The sequence below is a fragment of the Aythya ferina genome (assembly GCF_964211825.1).
Source record: "Aythya ferina genome assembly, contig: HAP1_SCAFFOLD_341, whole genome shotgun sequence".
Classification (NCBI taxonomy): domain Eukaryota; kingdom Metazoa; phylum Chordata; class Aves; order Anseriformes; family Anatidae; genus Aythya; species Aythya ferina.
The window spans coordinates 1-24,007 of NW_028181222.1; the positions used below are offsets into that span (position 1 = coordinate 1).

Genomic DNA, 24,007 nt, shown 5'->3' on the forward strand with positions numbered 1-24,007 from the left:
CCACCTGCAGGGTGTGCTCGATGGCGTTGGGGAAGTTCTTGAGGGTGCAGATGGGGATGGCCTTCTCGGGGGGGTCCTGGCTGGAGCTGTAGGACTCGCTGAGGAACGGGACCACCACCTGCACGTTGCCCTTGGTGCCCAGCGTCCCCGACTCCAGCAGGGGCTTGCGGTAGTAGACGCAGCGCCGGTCCATATACAGCCCTTTGGGGTGGGGGGGGGGGGGGAAATGGGCTCTATGGGGCGCCCCGAGGGGCTGGGGGGGCTGGGGGGGCTGGGGGGGGCTGGTCCCGATGGAGAAAGGGCGTCCCGATGGGGGCAGGGGGAGCCCGGTTGGGGGAGGGTGGCCTGAGTGGTGGAGGGGCAGGCAGAGTGGTGTGGGGTATCCTGATTGGTATAGGGTATCCCAAATGATATAGGGCATCCCGACTGATATAGGGGCAGCCAGAGTGGTATAGGGGCAGCCTGATTGATATAGGGTATCCCGATTGATATAGGGCATCCCAACTGATATAGGGCATCGCGACTGGTGTAGGGGCAGCCTGATTGGTATAGGGCATCCTGACTGATATAGGGATACCCGGACTGATATAGGGGCAGCCAGAGTGGTATAGGGGCAGCCTGATTGATATAGGGTATCCCGATTGATATAGGGCATCCCAACTGATATAGGGCATCCCGACTGGTGTAGGGGCAGCCGTGCCTGATATAGGGCATCCTGATTGATATAGGGCATCCCAACTGGTATAGGGGCACCTGGACTGATATAGGGCATCCTGAGTGGTATAGGGGCAGCCTGATTGGTATAGGGCATCCCAACTGATATAGGGTATCCCGAGTGGTGTAGGGGCAGCCAGAGTGGTATAGGGGCAGCCTGATTGATATAGGGTATCCTGATTGATATAGGGCATCCCAACTGATATAGGGATACCCGGACTGATATAGGGGCATCCTGATTGGTATAGAGGAAGCCAGACTGGTATAGGGGCAGTCTGAATGATATAGGGCATCCCAACTAATATAGGGCATCCCGACTGATACAGAGCATCCCAACTCATATAGGGCATCCTGACTGGTGTAGGGGCAGCCAGACTGGTGTAGGGGCAGCCTGATTGGTATAGGGGCAGCCATGCCTGATATAGGGCATCCTGACTGGTGTAGGTGCAGCCTGATTGATATAGGGTACACTGATATAGGGCATCCCAACTGGTATAGGGGCACCCGGACTGATATAGGGGCATCCTGATTGATATAGGGCACCCCCTGCCTGATATAGGGCATCCCAACTGGTATAGGGGCACCCCCACTGGTATAAGGGAATCCCGACTGGTATAGGGGCATCCTGATTGATACAGGACATCCCGACTGATATAGGGCACCCGGCATCACGATATAGGGCATCCTGATGGATATAGGGCAGCCCGCACCTCATATAGGGGATCCTAACTGGTATAGGGCCCCCCGATTGGTGTAGGGGCCCCTACGGCAGCCCTGGGGCAGCCCTACAGCGCCTTTAGGATGTCCTATAGGTCCTCTGAAGACCCTAAATGCCCCTATAGCATCCATATGGATCCCTGTAGTGCTCCTTAAGGGACCTAAAGCACCCCGTGAGGCCCCCCAGCACCCCGAGGACCTCCCCCAGCACCCTAAGGACCCCCTAGAGCACCCTGAGGACCCCACACAGCGCCCCCCACCCCCAGGACACCCCCCAGCACCCAAACCCCCTCCCTCAACCCCCTGGGGAGCACCCCAAAAACCCCCCAAGCCCCGCCCGGCGGCGCCCCGCGGACCCCCCGGGGAGGGAAGCGGGGCCGTAGGGGGGGGGGGGGGGGGGCACCCATGGGTGCTCACGGGCGTCGACGTTGTCGAGGGCGTTGGCGACGCCGTCCAGGGCCTCGAAGAAGTCGTCGTCGTAGACGCGCTCGGTGTCGGGGCCCACGCGGTCGGGGCGGCTGCTCACCCGCAGCGCCGGGTTCATCTCCCGCACCGCCGCCGCCGCCCGCTCCGACTTCAGCTTCTGCAGGAAAACAGAGGCCACGCCCCCCTCTGAGCCACGCCCCCCTCGAGCCACGCCCCCTCCCGGCCCCGCCCTGGTAAGCCACGCCCCTCCCAGCGGCAGCCGGTCTGAGGAATCGCCAACCCAAGTTGACCGTTGACCTTGGCCAACTCAATGGAGGCATCTTCATGGGTGGCGCCAGACAGAAGACTCCGCCCCCCCTGAGGCCCCACCCAATCAGGCGCCACCCCGTAGGCTCCTCCCCTTCTCCTTCCATCCCTTTAAGCCCCTCCCACTCACCGTGAAAGGTCAAGAGAACTTGACCGTTGACGTTGGCCAACTCAATGGAAGCACCTTGACGGGTTCCCACCTCATAGGCTCCTCCCCTTAAGCCCCACCCACTTAGGCCCCTCCCACCTGCTCCATCCCCACCCCGTTAAGCTCCTCCCACTCAAAAACGCACGTCAACAATTCCAGACATTGACATTGGTCAACTCAACGTTGGTCAACTCAACGTTGGCCAACGCAACGTCAACCAACTCAACGTTGGCCAACTCAACACTGGCCAACTCAACGTTGCCCAACTCAACATTGGTCAACTCAACGTTGGTCAACTCAAATTGGTCAACTCAACATTGGTCAACGCAACGTTGGCCAACTCAACACTGGTCAACTCAACACTGGCCAACTCAACATTGGCCAACTCAAATTGGTCAACTCAACGTTGGTCAACTCAACATCGGCCAACGCAACGTCAACCAACTCAACGTTGGCCAACTCAACGTTGCCCAACTCAACATTGGTCAACGCAACGTTGGCCAATGCAACGTTGGTCAAATCAACATCGGTCAACTCAACATTGGCCAACTCAACGTTGGCCAACTCAACGTTGGCCAACTCAACATTGGTCAACTCAACATTGGTCAACTCAACACTGGCCAACTCAACGTTGGTCAACTCAAATTGGTCAACACAACATTGGCCAACTCAACGTTGGCCAACTCAACATTGGTCAACTCAACGTTGGTCAACTCAACGTTGGCCAACGCAACATCGGCCAACGCAACGTCAACCAACTCACTGTTGGCCAACTCAACAGCATCTCCTGCCCCGCAAACCTCACCCCATTGGCCCCTACCCCTCAAAGGCTCCACCCACTCCCCCCGCAAGCTCCTCCCCCCTTCGGCCCCGCCCCTCACCGTGACATCCCAGGGCCGGAAGAGGAACTGGCGGTTGAGGTTGGACTTCTCGATGGTGTCCATGTCGGTGACGGTGATGGACCCTTCGGGCCCGCAGCCCAGCCCCACCATGGCGAAGTTCTTCAGCAGCTCGCAGCCGATGGCCCCGGCCCCCACCTGCACCCGGGGACACGTGGGGACACGTGGGGACACGTGGGGACGCGTGGGGACGCGTGGGGACGCGTGGGGACGTGTGGGGACGCGGCACGAGGTGGCCCAGGAGGGTTGGGGACACGTGGAGGGCGAGGAGGAGGGGACAAAGGGATGGTTGGGGACACACGGGGGAGGTTTGAGATGTTTGGGGACATCTGGGGGACCCATGGGGACATTTGGGGGACCTACAAGGACATTTGGGGACCCACAAGGACATCTGGGGGACACACAAGGACACTTGGGGGACCCATGGGGACATTTGGGGGACCTACAAGGACATTTGGGGACCCACAAGGACATCTGGGGGACACACAAGGACACTTGGGGGACCCATGGGGACATTTGGGGGACCTACAAGGACATTTGGGGGACCCATGGGGACACTTGGGGATCTATGGGGACATCCAGGGGACCCATGGGGACATTTGGGGGACCTACAAGGACATTTGGGGGAGCCACGGGGACATTTAGGGGACCAACAGGGACACTTGAAGGACCCACGAGGATATTTGGGGGACCCATGGGGACATTTGGGGGATCTATGGGGACATCTGGGGGACCCATGGGGACACTTGAAGGACCCACGAGGATATTTGGGGGACCCATGGGGACATTTGGGGACCCACAGGGACATTTGGGGGACCCACAAGGACATTTGGGGGACCCATGGGGATATTTGGGGACCCACGGGGACATTTGGGGGATCTATGGGGACATTTGGGGGACCCACGGGGACACTTGGGGACCCACAAGGACATTTGGGGGATCCATGGGGATATTTGGGGGACCCATGGGGACATCTGGGGGACCCACAGGGACATTTGGGGGACCCACAGGGACATTTGGGGGACCCACAAGGACATTTGGGGGATCTATGGGGACACTTGGGGGACCCATGGGGACATTTGGGGGACCCACGGGGACACCTGGGACCACAACCCAAGGTGTCCCAGTTGGGTTGGGGACGCCCAGATGGGAAGCGGGTGGGGTGGGGGTCACCGGGAGAACCCGTGGGGCCATTTTGGGCCATTTTGGGCCATTTTGGGCCATTTTGGGCCATTTGGGGCCATTTTGGGCCATTTGGGGCCATTTGGGGTCTTTTGGGGTGATTTGGGGCGATTTGGGGTCACTGACCACGAAGTATTTCTGGTTGCCCAGCTTGGCCTGCAGGTCGGCCCCGAAGACGGCGATCTGCCCGTCGTAGCGGCTGTTGCGCTGCGGAAGCACGGGCGCGTCACCCACCCCACCCAAGGGTGCCCCCCCGCTCCCGGAGCACCCGTGGGTGCCTCTCGCAGCAAGAGCCCACCCACGGGTGTCCCCGAAGAGGTGGCCCCACCCGTGGGTGTCCTCAAGGAGATGCCCACCCATGGGTGCTCCGTCACCAGTGACTACCCCAAGAAGATGCCCAGCACCCATGGGTGTCCTCAAGGGGTGCCCACCCATGGGTGCTCCATCATCAGCGACCACGCCAAGGAGATGCCCAGCACCCATGGGTGTCCTCAAGGGGGTGACCAATTCATGGGTGTCCTCAAGGAGTGACCACTCATGGCCAACGCCCACCACAAGGAGATGTGCACCCATGGGTGCTCCGTCCCCAGCGACAACCCCAAGAAGATGCCCAGCACCCATGGGTGTCCTCAAGGGGTGACCACCCATGGGTGCTCCATCACCAGCGACCACCCCAAGGAGATGCCCAGCACCCGTGGGTGTCCCCATCAGACACCCACCCATGGCCAACACCCACCACATGGAGATGCCCACCCATGGGTGTCCTCAACCAGACACCCACCCTGAGGAGATGCCCACCCATGGGTGCTCCGTCACCAGTGACCACCCCAAGGAGATGCCCAGCACCCATGGGTGTCCCCAGCCAGACACCCACCCATGGCCAACACCCACCCCAAGGAGATGCCCACCCATGGGTGCTCCGTCACCAGCGACCACCCCAAGGAGATGCCCAGCACCCATGGGTGTCCTCAAGGGGTGACCACCCATGGGTGCTCCATCACCAGTGACCACCCCAAGGTGATGCCCAGCACCCATGGGTGTCCTCAAGGGGTGCCCACCCATGGGTGCTCCATCACCAACGACCACCCCAAGGAGATGCCCAGCACCCATGGGTGTCCCCATCAGACACCCACCCATGGCCAGCACCCACCCCAAGGAGGTGCCCACCCGTGAGTGTCCCCAAGCAGACACCCACCACAAGGAGATGCCCACCCATGGGTGCTCCGTCACCAGAGACCACCCCAAGGAGATGCCCAGCACCCATGGGTGTCCTCAAGGGGTGACCACCCATGGGTGCTCCGTCACCAGTGACTACCCCAAGGAGATGCCCAGCACCCATGGGTGCCCTCAAGGGGGTGACCACTCATGGCCAACACCCACCCCAAGGAGGTATGCACCCATGGGTGTCCTCAACCAGACACCCACCCCAAGGAGATGCCCACCCATGGGTGTCCTCAACCAGACACCCACCACAAGGAGATGCCCACCCATGGGTGTCCTCAACCAGACACCCACCACAAGGAGATGCCCACCCATGGGTGCTCCGTCACCAGTGACTACCCCAAGAAGATGCCCAGCACCCATGGGTGTCCTCAAGGAGATGCCCACCCATGGGTGCTCTGTCACCAGCGACCACGCCAAGGAGATGCCCAGCACCCATGGGTGTCCTCAAGGGGGTGACCACCCATGGCCAGCACCCACCCCAAGGAGGTGCCCACCCATGGGTGTCCCCAAGCAGACACCCATCCATGGACAACACCCACCACAAGGAGGTGCCCACCCATGGGTGCTCCATCACCAGTGACCACCCCAAGGAGATGCCCAGCACCCATGGGTGTCCTCAAGGGGGTGGCCAATTCATGGGTGTCCTCAAGGGGTGACCACTCATGGCCAACGCCCACCACAAGGAGATGTGCACCCATGGGTGCTCCATCACCAGTGACCACCCCAAGGAGATGCCCAGCACCCATGGGTGTCCTCAACAAGATGCCCACCCATGGGTGCTCCATCACCAGTGACCACCCCAAGAAGATGCCTAGCACCCATGGGTGCCCTCAAGGGGGTGACCACCCATGGCCAACACCCACCCCGAGAAGATACCCACCCATGGGTGCTCCATCACCAGCGACCACCCATGGCCAACACCCACCCCAAGGAGCTGCCCACCCACGGGTGCCCCCATCAGACACCCCACCCCCTTCCAGACACCCACCCACAGCCATCCAACCCCAAGAAGACCCCAACCTACCCCAAGAAGACACCCAACCAGGGGTCTCCCATGGGTGCCACCCCCCACCCACGCCCGGCGGGTGCCCCCATGGGTGCTCACCGGGCGGCACTGCTCCTCGGTGAGCAGCGCGTCCTTGTTCTCCTCGGGGAGGCACTCCAGCGCGTCGAAGTAGAGCCACTGCGTGATGGGCGTGAACTTCCCCGACACCGCCTGCGGGGACACCGCCACCCTCAGGGACACGGGGGGGGACAGGTGACAAAGGTCTCCGGCCACCAAGGTCCCGTGGGACCCGAGGGGCCATAAAAAGGAACCAGGTGGCCATAAAAAAGGGACCCGGGTGGCTACGAGGGGACGCGGTTGGCCAAGGAGCGCGATGATGATGACCAAGGTGGGGGGACAACGTTGGCCATGGAGGGGACGCCGTTGACCGGGAGGGGACACCATTGACTGGGAGGGGACGCCATTGACTGGGAGGGGACACCATTGACTGGGAGGGGACACAGTTGACCAGGAGAGGACACCATTGACCAAGGGGGGACACCGTTGACCAGGAGGGGACACCATTGACCGGGAGAGGTCACCATTGACCGGGAGGGGACACAGTTGACCAAGGGAGGACACCGTTGACCAAGAGGGGACACCGTTGACCAAGGGGGGGCACCATTGACCGGGAGGGGACACCATTGATGAGGAGGGGACACCATTGACTGGGAGGGGACACCATTGACTGGGAGGGGACACAGTTGACCAAGAGGGGACACCATTGACTGGGAGGGGACACCATTGACCGGGAGGGGACACCATTGACTGGGAGGGGACACAGTTGACCAAGGGAGGACACCGTTGACCAAGAGGGGGCACCATTGACTAGAAGGGTCACGATTGACCACGGGGGGACACTGTTGGCCAGGAGGGGACACCTTTGATGAGGAGGGGACACTGTTGACCAAGAGGGGACATCATTGATGAGGAGGGGTCACCATTAACTGGAAGGGGACACCATTGACTGGGAGGGGACACCATTGATGAGGAGGGGTCACCATTGACCACGGGGGGACACCGTTGACCAGGAGGGGACACCGTTGATGAGGAGGGGACACCGTTGACTGGGAAGGGACACCATTGACTGGGAGGGGACGCCATTGATGAGGAGGGGACACAGTTGACCAGGAGGGGACACTGTTGACCAGGGGGGGACACCGTTGACCGGGAGGGGACACCATTGACCGGGAGGGGACACCGTTGAGCGGGAGGGGACACCGTTGAGTGGGAGGGGACACCGTTGAGCGGGGGCCACCCCGCCCCGTACCTTCATGACCTCCTGTGCCGCCAGCCCCCCGATGAAGGCGTTGACGGGCGCCAGGTCGCCGGTGGCCTGGAAGGCCAGCTCCCGCAGCAGCTCCTCGTCCAGCTCCGCGCCCGGGGCCATCTCCCGGGCCATGGCCACCACCTCCGCCGCGTCACCCTGGTGGGAGCGAGGGGACACTTGGGGACGCCGCGGGGACGCAAGGAGGTGGCACCCGAAGGTGGCCCTTGGGGACATCTCCAGCCGTGAGCGCGGTGACATGGGGCGGTGGCTCCATGTGGGGTGTACTGGGGACAGGTCTGGGGACATCGCAGCGTGACCTGGTGGCCACCACGTCCCCGGTGTCCCCAGCGTCCCCAGTGACCCCAAGAGGTGGTTGAGCCATGTGAGGTGACCATGTTAGTTCAGAACCTGGTGGCCACCACATCCCCAATGTCCCCAGTGTCCCCAAGAGGTGGTTGAGCCGTTCAAGGTGGCCACCTTGGCTCAGGACCTGGTGGCCACCACGTCCCCAACGTCCCCAGGAGGTGGTTGGGGCATTCAAGGCGGCCATTTTGGCTCAAGACCTGGTGGCCACCACGTCCCCAACGTCCCCAACATCCCCAAGAGGTGGTTGGGCCATTCAAGGTGGCCACCTTGGCTCAGAACCTGGTGGCCACCACGTCCCAAATGTCCCCAGCGTCCCCAGTGACCCCAAGAGGTGGTTGGGCCATGTGAGGTGGCCACCTTGGCTCAGGACCTGGTGGCCGCCACGTCCCCAATGTCCCCAACATCCCCAAGTGGTGGTTGGGTCATTCAAGGCGGCCACATTGGCTCAGGACCTGGTGGCCACCACGTCCCCAACGTCCCCAGGAGGTGGTTGGGGCATTCAAGGCGGCCATTTTGGCTCAAGACCTGGTGGCCACCACGTCCCCAACGTCCCCAACATCCCCAAGAGGTGGTTGGGCCATTCAAGGTGGCCACCTTGGCTCAGGACCTGGTGGCCACCACGTCCCCAACATCCCCAATGTCCCCAAGTGCTGGTTGGGCCATTCAAGGCGGCCACCTTGGCTCAAAACCTGGTGGCCACCACGTTCCCAACGTCCCCAGCACCCTCAATGTCCCCAAGAAGTGGTTGGGCCATTCAAAGTGGCCACGTCACTTCAAGACCTGGTGGCCACCATGTCCCTAATGTCCCCTAGAGGTGGTTGAGCCATTCAAGGCGGCCACGTTGGCTCAGGACCTGGTGGCCACCATGTCCCCAATGTCCCCAACATCCCCAAGTGGTGGTTGGGTCATTCAAGGTGGCCACATTGGCTCAAAACCTGGTGGCCACCATGTCCCCAGTGTCCCCAGGAGGTGGTTGAGCCATTCAAGGCGGCCACCTTGGCTCAGAACCTGGTGGCCACCATGTCCCCAGTGTCCCCAAGTGGAGATTGGGCCATTCAAGGTGGCCACATTGGCTCAGGACCTGGTGGCCACCATGTCCCCAATATCCCCAACATCCCCAAGTGGTGGTTGGGCCATGGGAGGCGGCCATGTTGGCTCAGGACCTGGTGGCCACCACATCCCAAATGTCCCCAACACCCTCAATGTCCCCAAGTGGTGGTTGGGTCATTCAAGGCGGCCATGTTGGCTCAGGACCTGGTGGCCACCATGTCCCCAACGTCCCCAAGTGCTGGTTGAGCCATTCAAGGTGGCCACATTGGCTCAAAACCTGGTGGCCACCACGTCCCCGTTGTCCCCAAGCCCCGGGGTGCCCCCAGCCCCCCCCGACCTGGTGGCGCGGCCGTGGCGGGCGGCCGTGCTGCTGCATGAAGCGGTGCAGGGCCTGCCAGCCCCAGTGCAGCATGGGGGGGCGCTCCGCCTTCCCGAAATCCGTCAGCAGCATCTCCGGCTCCGCCAGCGACTCCCGCAGACGCTTCTGGAAGGGGGGGACAGCGGGGACACAAGGGGGGGACACGAGGTGAACACGCAGCCACTCCCAGTAACCCCAGTCCCCCGTAATCCCTTGCTAGTAGCCCCTAATCCCGCGTTAATACCTCCTAATCCCTTGTTAAGACCTCCTAATCCCTTGCCAATACCCCCAATCCCTTGCCAATACCCCCAATCCCTTGCCAATACCCCCTAATCCCTTATTAATACCCCCAATCCCTTGCCAATACTCCCTAATCCCTTGCCAATTCTCCCTAATCCCTTATTAATACCCCCAATCCCTTATTAATACCCCCAATCCCTTGCCAATAACCCCTAATCCCTTGCCAATACCCCCCAATCCCTTGCCAATACTCCCTAATCCCTTGCCAATTCTCCCTAATCCCTTATTAATACCCCAATCCCTTGTTAATATCCCCCAATCCCTTGCCAATACACCCAATCCCTTGCCAATACCCCCCAATCCCTTACCAATACCTCCAATCTCTTGCCAATACTCCCTAATCCCTTGCCAATACCCCCTAATCCTTTCCCAATATCCCCCAATCCCTTATTAATATCCCCAATCCCTTGCCAATAGCCCCAATCCCTTGCCAATACCCCCTAATCCCTTGCCAATAACCCCTAATCCCTTGCCAATACCCCCCAATCCATTGCCAATACCCCCCAATCCCTTGCCAATACCCCCAATCCCTTGCCAATACCCCCTAATCCCTTATTAATACCCCCCAATCCCTTGCCAATACCCCCAATCCCTTGCCAATAACCCCTAATCCTTTCCCAATACCCCCTAATCCTTTCCCAATATCCCCTAATCCCTTGCCAATATCCCCTAATCCCTTATTAATACCCCCTAATCCCTCGTAATCCCATCCCAGTCTCTCTCAGTGACCCCCAATACCCCATAATCCCCTCCCAGTCCCTCCCAGTGACCCCCAATCCCTCACAATCCCCTCCCAGTGCTCCCTAATCTCCCATAATCTCTTTCCCAGTTCCTCCCCATCCCTCCCAGTTCCCAACAATCCCCTCCCAGTACCCCCCAATCCCCAGTAACCCCCTCCCAGTATCCCCTAATCCCCCGTAATCTTCTCCCAGTACCCCCCTTCCCCCATAATCCCCTCCCAATCCCCCATAACCCCCCTCCCAGTGCCCCCCAATCCCCTAGAATCCTCTCCCAGACCCCATAAACCCCCCCCTGGGGACCTCCCAGTCCCCCTCCAGCCCCCAGCAATCCCCTCCCAGTCCCTCCCAGTGCTCCCAGTGCCACTCACGAAGCGGATGTGCTTGGGCATCTTGACCTGGGTGACGATCCCCCCCCGCACGTAGTCCCCGTACCCGCTCGTGTCCCCGATGCTGAAGGTGTAGGGTCCTGGGGGGGGGGGGGGGAAACGGGGTCACCACCGCACCCGGGACCCCCCCCAAAGGGACCAAGGGACCCCCCGGGGGGACCCCAACATCCGAGGACCCCCCCAAAAGAATCCAAATGTCCCCAAAAAGGACCCGAGCGACCCCAAAAGGGTCCCAGGTACCCCTGTCCCCACCCAAAAAGGGTCCAGGTACGTCTGTGCCCCCCCCCCAAAGAGACTCAAATGTCCCTAAAAAGGACACAAATGTCCCCAAAAGAGATGAAATTGTCCCCAAAAGGAACCCAAACGTTCCCCAAAGGAACCCAAATGGTACCAAAATGGACCCGAATGCGCCAAGTAACCCCAAAAAGGACCCAAGCACCCCAAAAAGGACCCAAGCACCCCAAAAAGGACCCAAGCATCACAGGTAACCCCAAAAAGGACCCCAATGATCCCAAAAGGGACCCAGAAAATCCCAAAAGGGACCCCAAATCCCCCCAAAGGGACCCAAAACTCCCCAGAAGGGACACAAGCGTCCCAAGAACCCCCAAAAAGGACCTCAGGGTCCCCAAAAGGGACCCTAAATTCCCCAAAAGGGCCCCAAGCGCCCCCAAAAGGGCCCCAAGCGCCCCCAAAAGGGCCCCAAGCTCCCCTAAAAGGGACCCTAAACTCCCTAAAAGGGCCCCAAGCATCCCCAAAAGCGACCCTAAACTCCCTAAAAGGGCCCCAAGTGTCCCCAAAAGGACCCCTAAATTCCCCAAAAGAGCCCAAAGCGTCCCCAAAAGGGACCTCTGTGTCCCCAAAAGGGTCCCGAGCACCCCCAAAAGGGACCCTAAATTCCCCAAAAGGGCCCCAAGCGCCCCCAAAAGGGACCCTAAACTCCCTAAAAGGGCCCCAAGTGTCCCCAAAAAGGCCCCAAGCATCCCCAAAAGGGCCCCTAAATTCGCCAAAAGGGCCCCGAGTGGCCCTAAAAGGGACCCTAAACTCCCTGAAAGGGCTCCAAGCGTCCCCAAAAGGGCCCCAAGCGCCCCCAAAAGGGAACCTAGCGTCCCCAAAAGGGCCCCTAAATTCCCCAAAAGGGCTCCAAGCGCCCCCAAAAGGGACCCTAAACTCCCTAAAAGGGCCCCAAGTGTCCCCAAAAGGACCCCTAAATTCCCCAAAAGAGCCCAAAGCGTCCCCAAAAGGGACCTCTGTGTCCCCAAAAGGGTCCCGAGCACCCCCAAAAGGGACCCTAAATTACCCAAAAGGGCCCCGAGCGCCCCTAAAAGGGACCCTAAACTCCCTAAAAGGGCCCCAAGTGTCCCCAAAAAGGCCCCAAGCATCCCCAAAAGGGCCCCTAAATTCGCCAAAAGGGCCCCGAGTGGCCCTAAAAGGGACCCTAAACTCCCTGAAAGGGCCCCAAGCGTCCCCAAAAGGGCCCCGAGCATCCCCAAAAGGGCCCCTAAATTCCCCAAAAGGGCTCCAAGCGCCCCCAAAAGGGACCCTAAACTCCCTAAAAGGGCCCCAAGTGTCCCCAAAAGGGTCCCGAGCGCCCCTAAAAGGGACCCTAAACTCCCTAAAAGGGCCCCAAGTGTCCCCAAAAGGGCCCCAAGAGCCCCCAAAAGGGCCCCAAGCGTCCCCAAAAGGGCCCCAAGCACCCCCAAAAGGGCCCTGAGCGCCCCTAAAAGGGACCCTAAACTCCCCAAAAGGGCCCCAAGCATCCCCAAAAGGGCCCCAAGCATCCCCAAAAGGGACCCTAAATTACGCAAAAGGGCCCCAAGCGCCCCCAAAAGGGACCCTAAACTCCTTAAAAGGGCCCTAAGCGCCCCCAAAAGGGACCCTCGCGTCCCCAAAAGGGCCCCGAGTGCCCCCAAAAAGGCCCCAAACGTCCCCAAAAGGGCCCTGAGTAGCCCCAAGCATCCCCAAAAGGGACCCTAAACTCCATAAAAGGGCCCCAAGTGTCCCCAAAAGGGTCCTGAGTGCCCCTAAAAGGGAACCTAAACTCCCTAAAAGGGCCCCAAGCATCCCCAAAAGGACCTCAAGCGTCCCCAAAAGCAACCCTAAACTCCCTAAAAGGGCCCCTAAATTCCCCAAAAGGGCCCCAAGCGCCCCCAAAAGGGAACCTAGCGTCCCCAAAAGGGCCCCAAGCATCCCCAAAAGCGACCCTAAACTCCCTAAAAGGGCCCCAAGCGCCCCTAAAAGGGAACCTAAACTCCCTAAAAGGGCTCCAAGTGTCCCCAAAAGGGCCCCGAGCATCCCCAAAAGGGCCCCTAAATTCCCCAAAAGGGCCCCAAGCACCCCCAAAAGGGAACCTAGCGTCCCCAAAAGGGCCCCAAGCGCCCCTAAAAGGGAACCTAAACTCCCTAAAAGGGCCCCAAGCATCCCCAAAATGGACCTGTGTGTCCCCCAAAGTGCCCCAAGCGCCCCTAAAAGGGCCCCAAGTGTCCCCATAAGGGCCCCAAGCGCCCCCAAAAGGGCCCCAAGCGCCCCCAAAAGGGAACCTAGCGTCCCCAAAAGGGCCCCAAGTGTCCCCAAAAGGGCCCCAAGTGCCCTAAAAGGGACCCTAAACTCCCCAAAAGGGCCCCAAGCATCCCCAAAAGGGCCCCAAGCGTCCCCAAAAGGGCCCCAAGCATCCCCAAAAGGGCCCCGAGCGCCCCTAAAAGGGACCCTAAACTCCCTAAAAGGGCCCCAAGCGTCCCCAAAAGGACCCCAAGAGCTCCCAAAAGGGACCCTAAACTCCCTAAAAGGGCCCTGAGCGCCCCCAAAAGGGACCCAAACAACCCCAAAAGAGACCTATGTGTCCCTAAAAGGGCCCCAAACGTCCCCAAAAGGGCCCTGAGTGGCCCTGAGCACCCCCAAAAGGGACCCTAAATTCCCCAAAAGGGCCCCAAGCGCCCCCAAAAGGGCCCCAAGCGTCCCCAAAAGGGACCCTAAACTCCCTAAAAGGGCTCCAAGTGTCCCCAAAAGGACCCCAAGAGCCCCCAAAAGGGCTTCAAGCATCCCCAAAAGGGCCCCTAAATTCCCCCAAAGAGCCCAAAGCGTCCCCAAAAGGGACCTCTGTGTCCCCCCCCAAACGTCCCCAAAAGGGCCTCGAGCGGCCCTAAAAGGGACCCTAAACTCCCTAAAAGGGCTCCAAGCGTCCCCAAAAGGACCCCAAGAGCTCCCAAGAGGGACCCTAAACTCCCTAAAAGGGCCCCAAGCGTCCCCAAAAGGGCCCCAAACGTCCCCAAAAGGGTCCTGAGTGCCCCTAAAAGGGACCCTAAACTCCCTAAAAGGGCCCCGAGCGTCCCCAAAAGCGACCCTAAACTCCCTAAAAGCGACCCTAAACTCCCTAAAAGGGACCCTAAATTCCCCAAAAGGGCCCCAAGCGCCCCCAAAAGGGAACCTAGCGTCCCCAAAAGGGCCCCAAGCATCCCCAAAAGCGACCCTAAACTCCCTAAAAGGGCCCCAAGCGTCCCTAAAAGGGCCCTAAGTGTCCCCAAAAGGGCCCCAAGCATCCCCAAAAGGACCCCAAGCGCCCCCAAAAGGGAACCTAGCGTCCCCAAAAGGGCCCCAAGCGCCCCCAAAAAGACCCCAAACATCCCCAAAAGGGCCCCGAGCGCCCCTAAAAGGGACCCTAAACTCCCTAAAAGGGCCCCAAGCGTCCCCAAAAGGGCCCCGAGCGCCCTCAAAAGGGACCCTAAATTACCCAAAAGGGCCCCGAGCATCCCCAAAAGGGCCCCGAGCGCCCCCAAAAAGACCCCAAACATCCCCAAAAGGGCCCCCAAGCCCGCCAGCCCCCTGCCCTATAATTTTTGGGGCCGCACCGAGGACGCGGATCTCGACGGGGCCGCAGGAGTTGAGCTCGTCCATGCCCTCCACCTCGGTGAAGGTGACGAAGTCGCCGGTCTCGAAGCCGTGCCGAGCCTCGTCCAGGCACGTCACCTCCCCGGGACACCCCTGGGACGCAAATTTTGGGGGAAAAACGGTCAATTTGATGATTTTGGGGTTTCTGGGGATTTGGGGTTTTGGGCCCGGAGGTACCTTGGTGACCATGGAGACCATGGCGCTGAGAGGCTGCTCCCCGTTGGTGTCCGTCACCACCATGTCGTCCCCAAAATCACAGAAGAGCTGCCTGGGGGGGGGACACGGGGACAAGGGGGGGTCAGGCGGGGACCCCAAAAACCCCACAAGCCCGGGGATACCCCAAAAGGGACCCTAAAAGGGTCGGGATCCAACCCCGGAATGGAGAATCCCAAAAACGGGAGCGGGGCGCACGGGGTTGGAGCTGAAAGGGAGATGGGAATTTTTTTTTGGGGGGGGACACGGGGACAAGGGGGGGGCAGGCGGGGACCCCAAAAACCCCACAAGCCCGGGGATACCCCAAAAAAGACCCCAAAAAAGAGTGGGATCCCCCCAGGAATGGAGAATCCCAAAAACGGGAGCGGGGCGCACGGGGTTGGAGCTGGAAGGGAGATGGGAATTTTTTTTTGGGGGGGGACACGGGGACAAGGGGGGGGCAGGCGGGGACCCCAAAAACCCCACAAGCCCGGGGATACCCCAAAAAAGACCCCAAAAAAGAGTGGGATCCCCCCAGGAATGGAGAATCCCAAAAACGGGAGCGGGGCGCACGGGGTTGGAGCTGGAAGGGAGATGGGAATTTTTTGGGGGGGGACACGGGGACAAGGGGGGGCAGGCGGGGACCCCAAAAACCCCAAAAGCCCGGGGATACCCCAAAAGGGACCCTAAAAGGGTCGGGATCCCCCCCCCGGAATGGAGAATCCCAAAAACGGGAGCGAGGCGCAAAAGGGAGATGGGAATTTGGGGATCCCCCCTCCTAAAAAAGGGACTCAGACATTTGGGGACCCCCCCCAAAAGGGACCCAAATGGCCCCAAAAGGGACCCTGACATTTGGGGAAACCCCAAAAGGGACCCAGGAATTCGGGGACCCCCCCAAAAAAGGACCCAGATATTTGGGGATCCCCCAAAAGGAAGCCAAGTGTGCCCCAAAAAGACCCCAAACATTTGGGGACCCCCCCCAAAAAGGACACCAAGAATTTGGGGACACCCAAAAGGGACCCCAAACGTTTAGGGACACCCCAAAAGGGACCCCAAAAATCTGGGGACACCCCAAAAAGGAACCCAAGCATTTAGGGACACCCCAAAAAGGGACCTGGGCATCCCCAAAACAGGACCCAGACACATAGGGACACCCCTAAAGGGACCCCAAACATTTGGGGACACCCCAAAAGGGACCCCAAACATTTAGGGACCCCCAGACGACCCCAAAAATTTGGGGACCCCCCCAAAAAGGAACCCAAGCATTTAGGGACACCCCCAAAAGGGACCCATGCGTCCCCAAAATAGGACCCAGACATATAGGGACACCCCTAAAGGGACCCCAAACATTTGGGGACACCCCAAAAGGGACCCCAAAAATTTAGGGACCCCCTAAAGGGACCCCAAAAATCTGGGAACCCCCCACAAAAAGGAACCCAAGCATTTAGGGACACCCCCAAAAGTGACCCGTGCGTCCCCAAAACAGGACCCAGACACTCGGGGCCAGCCCCAAAAGGGACCAGGACATTTGGGGACACCCCTAAAGGGACCCCAAACATTTGGGGACCCCCAGACGACCCCAAAAATTTGGGGACCCCCCCAAAAAGGAAACCAAGCATTTAGGGACACCCCCAAAAGGGACCTGGGCAACCCCAAAACAGGACCCAGACACATGGGGCCAGCCCCAAAAGGGACCAGGACGTTTGGGGACACCCCTAAAGGGACCCCAAACATTTGGGGACCCCCAGACGACCCCAAAAATTTGGGGACCCCCCCAAAAAGGAAACCAAGCATTTAGGGACACCCCCAAAAGGGACCTGGGCAACCCCAAAACAGGACCCAGACACATGGGGCCAGCCCCAAAAGGGACCAGGACGTTTGGGGACACCCCTAAAGGGACCCCAAACATTTGGGGACACCCCAAAAGGGACCCCAAAAATTTGGGGACCCCCTAAAGGGACCCCAAAAATCTGGAAACCCCCCAAAAAGGAACCCAAGCATTTAGGGACACCCCCGCGCGTCCCCAAAACGGGACCCAGACACACGGGGTCACCCCTAAAGGGACCCCAAACATTTGGGGACACCCCAAAAGGGACCCCAAAAATTTGGGGACACCCCTAAAGGGACCCCAAAAATCTGGGGACACCCCAAAAAGGAACCCAAGCATTTAGGAACACCCCCAAAAGGGACCTGGGCATCCCCAAAACAGGACCCAGACCTATGGGGACACCCCTAAAGGGACCCCAAACATTTGGGGACACCCCTAAAGGGACCCCAAACATTTAGGGACACCCCAAAAGGGACCCCAAAAATCTGGAAATCCCCCAAAAAGGAACCCAAGCATTTAGGGACGCCCCCAAAAGTGACCTGTGTGTCCCCAAAACAGGACCCAGACCTATGGGGACACCCCTAAAGGGACCCCAAAAATTTAGGGACACCCCAAAAGGGACCCCAAACATTTGGCGATCCCCTAAAGGGACCCCAAAAATCTGGGGACACCCCAAAAAGGAACCCAAGCATTTAGGGACACCCCCAAAAGTGACCCAGGCATCCCCAAAACGGGACCCAGACACACGGGGCCAGCCCCAAAAGGGACCAGGACGTTTGGGGACACCCCAAAAGGGACCCCAAACATTTAGGGACCCCCAGACGACCCCACAAATTTGGGGACCCCCCCCTTACCCGAAGAGCCCCCGCGTGTCGGCCACCACCAGTTTGATGCCGCGGCTGTGGCAGAAGTCGCCCACCCAGAGCTGCTCCTCCAGGGGGGAGTTGGTCAGCACCACGACCTGCGGGGGGTTATAGGGTCAGTTATAGGGTCGGGGGCAGGGGGACGGCTATGGGGGCAGGGGGATGGGTATGGGGTGGGTATGGGGTGGGTATGGGGTCATATACAGGGTCGGATACATGGATATGGGGTCAGATACATGGATATGGGGTTAGGGACACAGACACAGGTATGGGGTCAGTTATAGGGTCAGGGGCAGGGGCATGGCTATGGGGTCAGGATCAAGAATATGGGGTCAGGGGAACGGGTATGGGGTCGGTATGGGGTTGGATACACGGATATGGGGTCAGATACACAGGTATGGGGTTAGGGTCATGGACATGGGTATGGGGTCAGTTATAGGGTCGGCGGCAGGGGCATGGCTATGGGGTCAGGGGGATGGGTATGGGGGCAGGGGAAGGGGTATGGGGTGGGTATGGGGTCGTATATAGGGTCGGATACATGGATATGGGGTCAGATACATGGATATGGGGTTAGGGACACAGACACAGGTATGGGGTCAGTTATAGGGGCAGGGGCAGTGGCGCGGCTACGGGGTCAGGATCAAGAATATGGGGTCAGGGGAATGGGTATGGGGTGGGTATGGGGTCAGGTATGGGGTCGGATACATGGATATGGGGTCAGATACACAGGTATGGGGTCAGGGTCACGGACACGGTATGGGGTCAGTTATAGGGGCAGGGGCAGGGGCACGGCTACGGGGTCAGGGGGATGGGTATGGGGTGGGTATGGGGTCATACATAGGGTCGGATACATGGATATGGGGTCAGACACATGGGTATGGGGTTAAGGACACAGACACAGGTATGGGGTCAGTTATAGGGTCAGGGGCAGGGGCATGGCTATGGGGTCAGGGGAACGGGTATGGGGTCAGACACGTGGATATGGGGTGGGTATGGGGTCGTACATAGGGTCGGATACATGGATATGGGGTCAGACACATGAGTATGGGATCAGGGTCATGTACATGGGTATGGGGTCAGTTATAGGGTCAGGGGCAGGGGCATGGCTATGGGGTCAGGATCAAGAATATGGGGTCATGGGAACAGGTATGGGGTGGGTATGAGGTCATATATAGGGTCAGATACACAGATATGGGGTCAGGGTCACGGGTATGGGGTCAGGGTCACGGACACAGGTATGGGGTCAGTTATAGGGTCAGGGGCAGGGGCACGGCTATGGGGTCAGGATCAAGAATATGGGGTCAGGGGAATGGGTATGGGGTGGGTATGGGGTCATATATAGGGTCGGATACATGGATATGGGGTCAGATACACAGGTATGGGGTCAGGGTCACGGACATGGTATGGGGTCAGTTATAGGGTCAGGGGCAGGGGCACGGCTATGGGGTCAGGATCAAGAATATGGGGTCAGGGGGATGGGTATGGGGTGGGTATGGGGTCATATATAGGGTCGGATACATGGATATGGGGTCAGATACACAGGTATGGGGTCAGGGTCACGGACATGGTATGGGGTCAGTTATAGGGGCAGGGGCAGGGGCATGGCTATGGGGTCAGGGGCACAGGTATGGGGTCAGACATGTGGATATGGGGTGGGTATGGGGTCATATATAGGGTCGGATACATGGACATGGGGTCAGACACACAGGTATGGGGTTAGGGTCACGGACATGAATATAGGGTCAGCTATAGGGCCAGGGGCAGGGCCACAGCTATGGGGTCAGGGGAACGGGTATGGGGTCAGGGGGATGGGTATGGGGTGGGTATGGGGGCAGGTATGGGATTGGATACACGGATATGGGGTCAGACACACAGGTATGGGGTCAGGGTCACGGACACGGGTATGGGGTCAGTTATAGGGCCGGGGGCAGGGGCACAGCTATGGGGTCAGGATCAAGAATATGGGGTCAGGGGAATGGGTATGGGGTGGGTATGGGGTCATATATAGGGTCGGATACATGGATATGGGGTCAGACACACGGATATGGGATCAGGGTCACAGACACGGGTATGGGGTCAGCTATGGGGTCAGCCACATGGATATGGGGTCAGCTGCGGGGTCAGGGTGACAGATAGGAAAGGGAAGACTTTGGGACGGAAATGGGGGTTTTGGGGGGGAGAAACTGGGGGGGATTTAGGGGAAAATAATGGGATTTGGGGGAAAGTGTGGGGTCTGGAGGGGAATTGGGGAGATTTGAAGGGAAACGAGCGGGTTTGGGGGGTGGGGGTGGCTTTGGGAGAGGAATGGGGGACTTGGGGGGGCCATGGGGGATTTGAGTGGGTGAATTAGGGGGAGATTTAGGGGAAAATAATGGAATTTTGGGGAAAGTGTGGGGTCTGGAGAGGAATTGGGGAGATTTGAAGGGAAATGAGTGGGTTTGGGGGGTGGGGGTGGCTTTGGGAGAGGAATGGGGGATTTGGGGGATTTGGGTGGGGGAACTGGGGGAGATTTAGGAGAAAATAATGGGATTTTGGGGAAAGTGTGGGGTCTGGAGGGGAATTGGGGGGGATTTGAAGGGAAATGAGTGGGATTGGGAGACGGGGGATGCTTTGGGGGAGGAAGGGGGGATTTGGGGGAGGAACGGGGGTTTTGGGGGGGCAATAGGGGATTCAGGGGGGTAATAGGGGATTCGGGGGGGTAATGGGGGATTCGTGGGGGGGTGTTTTTTGGGGTGAGACCTGGAAGGGGGCGAGCAGGGCCTGGCTGAGGGGCTGGCGGCAGCTGCTGACGGCCACGTAGGCGTTGAGCTCGGCCAGGCGCGGCAGCGACGCCTCCGCGCGGTTCTGCCCCACGTCCTCCTCCCGCAGGTAGAACTGGGGGGGGGGGCAAAAAAATAGGGGGTGAGGGGGGGTTATGGGGTCACCGGGGGGGTCGTGGGGTCACTGGGGGGGTTGTGGGGTTACTGGGGGTCACAGCACCCCCCCCATGAGGATCCCAGAGCTTAATGGGAGCGCTGGGGGCAGCTGGGGTGCATAATGGGAAGGGGGGAGACCGGGATCTGTAGGATCCCCCCCCCCCCTTAAACCCATAGGACCCCCCCCCCCCAGCAGCCATAGGGACCCCCAGCACCCATAGGACCCCCACCAGAACCCATAGGGACCCCCCAGCACCCAGAGGACCCCTCCTGCCACCCGTAAGACCCCCCCCCAGCACCCATAGGGACCCCCCCAAAACCCACAGGGACCCCCCCCCAGCACCCATAGGGACCCCCCAGCACCCATAGGATCCCCCCAGAACCCATAGGACCTCCCCCAGCACCCAGAGGACCCCCCAGCACCCATAGGGACCCCGCCAACACCCATAGGGACCCCCCTTTGACCCCATTTTTGCCCTGGGGGGGCACTTAATCCCCCTATAGCCCCCCATAACCCCTTCATAACCCCCTATAACCGCCCCCCAAACCCCAAATGCCCCGCCCGACCCCATATTTTGCCGGGGGGGGGGGGCATTTAACCCCTTTATAGCCCCTTTATAACCCCCTAAAGCCCCCCATAAACCCTGAATAACCCCCCCAAACCCCAAATCCCCCCCCTCTGACCCCATTTTTTTCCCCGGGGGGGGCATTTATCTCCCCTATAACCCCTTTATAACCCCCTATAATCCCCCCAAAACCCCGAATAATCCCTTTATAACCCTCTAACCCCCCCCAAAACCCCAAATAACCCCCCAAAAACCCCAAATCCCCCCCTTTCACCCCATTTTTTCCCTGGGGGGGGCATTTATCTCCCCTATAACCCCTTCATAACCCCCTATAACCCCCCCAAAACCCCGAATAACCCCCCCCAAACCCCAAATTCCCCCCTTTAACCCCATTTTTTTCCCCGGGGGGGGCATTTAACTCCCCTATAACCCCCTTATAACCCCCTAAACCCCCCCCAAACCCCAAATACCCCCTTCTGACCCCATTTTTCCCCGGGGGGGGCATTTAACCCCTTTATAATCCCTTTATAACCCCCTAACCCCCCCCATAACCCCCCCAAAATCCCAAATAACCCCTTTATAACCCCCAATAACCCCCCCAAAACCCCAAATCCCCCCCTTTCACCCCATTTTTTTCCCCGGGGGGGCATTTATCTCCCCTATAACCCCTTCATAACCCCCTATAACCCCCCCCAAAACCCTGAATAACCCCCCAAAAACCCCAAATTCCTCCCTTTCACCCCATTTTTTCCCCGGGGGGGGGCATTTATCTTCCCTATAACCCCCCCAAAACCCCAAATAACCCCCCCCAAACCCCAAATAACCCCCCCAAAACCCCAAATAATCCCTTTATAACCCCCTATAACCCCCCCAAAACCCCAAATAACCCCCCCAAAACCCCAAATAAACCCCCCAAAAACCCCAAATCCCCCCCTTTCACCCCATTTTTTCCCCGGAGGGGGCATTTATCTCCCCTATAACCCCTTCATAACCCCCTATCACCCCCCCAAAACCCCAAATAACCCCCCCAAACCCCAAATAACCCCTTTATAACCCTCTAAACCCCCCCAAACCCCAAATAACCCCCCCCCAAAACCCCGAATAACCCCCCAAAACCCCAAATTCCTCCCTTTCACCCCATTTTTTCCCCGGGGGGGCATTTATCTCCCCTATAACCCCTTCATAACCCCCTATAACCCCCCAAAACCCCAAATAACCCCCCCAAACCCCAAATAACCCCCCCAAAACCCCAAATAACCCCCCGCAAACCCCAAATAACCCCTTTATAACCCTCTAAACCCCCCCAAAACCCCAAATAACCCCTTCATAACCCCCTATAACCCCCCCAAAACCCCAAATAACCCCTTCATAACCCCCTATAACCCCCCCAAAAACCCCAAATCCCCCCCTCTGACCCCATTTTTTTCCCCCGGGGGGGGCATTTAACTCCCCTATAACCCCTTCATAATCCCCTATAGCCCCCCCCAAACCCCAAATACCCCCTTCTGACCCCTTTTTTCCCCTGGGGGGGCATTTAACCCCTTTATAGCCCCTTTAAAACCCCCTAACCCCCCCCCATAACTCCCTATAACCCCCCCAAACCCCAAATAACCCCTTCATAACCCCCAATAACCCCCCCCAAAAACCCCAAATCCCCCCTTTCACCCCATTTTCTTCCCCGGAGGGGGCATTTATCTCCCCTATAAGCCCTTCATAACCCCCTATCACCCCCCCAAACCCCAAATAACCCCCCCAAAACCCCAAATAACCCCCCCAAGACCCCGAATAACCCCCCCCAAACCCCAAATCCCCCCCTCTAACCCCATTTTTTCCCCGGGGGGGGCATTTAACTCCCCTATAACCCCCTTTTCACCCCCTAAACCCCCCCCAAACCCCAAATAACCCCCCCAAACCCCAAATAACCCCCCCAAAACCCCGAATAACCCCCCAAAAAACCCCAAATCCCCCCCTTTCACCCCATTTTCTTCCCCGGGGGGGGCCGTGCTCTCACCTGGGAGGCGAGGTCGGGCCACGCGGCGGGGTGGGGGTCGTGCAGCGTCACCGACTTGACCCCCCCCAGCACCAAATTTTTGGCCACCTCCACGCCCAGCCCCCGCAGCCCCGACACCAGCACGTTGGACGTCTGCATCCGCTTCATGGCCTCGTGGCCCAGCACGTACCTGGGGGGGGGGGGGGGGGGGTTGGGGGGCACCTCAGAGACCCCACAGCACCGGGACCCCCCCCCCGAGCCACAGGGAGCGCCCCCAAATCCACAGGGAGCACCCCCAAGGCTTTTGGGGTCTCCAAATCCCTTAGGAAGGACCCCAAAAACCTTAGAAAGGACCCAAAGACCCCCCCCAAACCCATAGGGACCCCCCCTAAATCCATAGGGACACCCCCAAATCCATAGGGACCCCCCCTAAATCCAGAGGGAGCACCCCAAATCCAGAGGGAGCACCCCCAAGGCTTTTGGGGTCTCCAAATCCCTTAGAAAGGACCCCAAAAACCCTTAGGAAGGACCCAAAGACCCCCCCCCAAATCCATAGGGACCCCCCCCCAAATCCACAGAGAACACCCCAAATCCACAGGGACCCCCCCAAGGCTTTTGGGGTCTCCAAATCCCTTAAGAA

The 24,007-nt window shown here is 59.4% G+C and overlaps 1 protein-coding gene and 1 long non-coding RNA gene across 2 annotated transcripts in view; one reads left to right on the top strand and one right to left on the bottom strand.

Annotated features, from left to right (window-relative positions):
- Positions 1–3: 3 nt before the first annotated feature.
- Positions 4–24,007, bottom strand: part of UBA1 (ubiquitin like modifier activating enzyme 1) — a gene marked incomplete at its 3' end in the record, with an annotated part of 32,102 nt that continues 8,098 nt past the window's right edge. Inside the window, exons 4-16 of the mRNA XM_084540243.1 lie at positions 23,389–23,557; positions 20,636–20,770; positions 17,888–17,994; positions 15,191–15,281; positions 14,974–15,106; positions 11,114–11,211; positions 9,685–9,831; positions 7,932–8,087; positions 6,722–6,832; positions 4,519–4,599; positions 3,193–3,348; positions 1,849–2,014; positions 4–201 (exon numbers count right to left, since the gene is read on the bottom strand). Coding sequence (XP_084396369.1) covers positions 4–201; positions 1,849–2,014; positions 3,193–3,348; positions 4,519–4,599; positions 6,722–6,832; positions 7,932–8,087; positions 9,685–9,831; positions 11,114–11,211; positions 14,974–15,106; positions 15,191–15,281; positions 17,888–17,994; positions 20,636–20,770; positions 23,389–23,557 — 1,748 coding nt within the window. The remainder of the gene's footprint in view (positions 202–1,848; positions 2,015–3,192; positions 3,349–4,518; positions 4,600–6,721; positions 6,833–7,931; positions 8,088–9,684; positions 9,832–11,113; positions 11,212–14,973; positions 15,107–15,190; positions 15,282–17,887; positions 17,995–20,635; positions 20,771–23,388; positions 23,558–24,007) is intronic.
- LOC311429111 lies at positions 361–1,293 on the top strand. Its single transcript, XR_014688104.1, has 3 exons — positions 361–379; positions 456–1,158; positions 1,194–1,293. It is a non-coding gene; the product is annotated as an uncharacterized lncRNA (long non-coding RNA).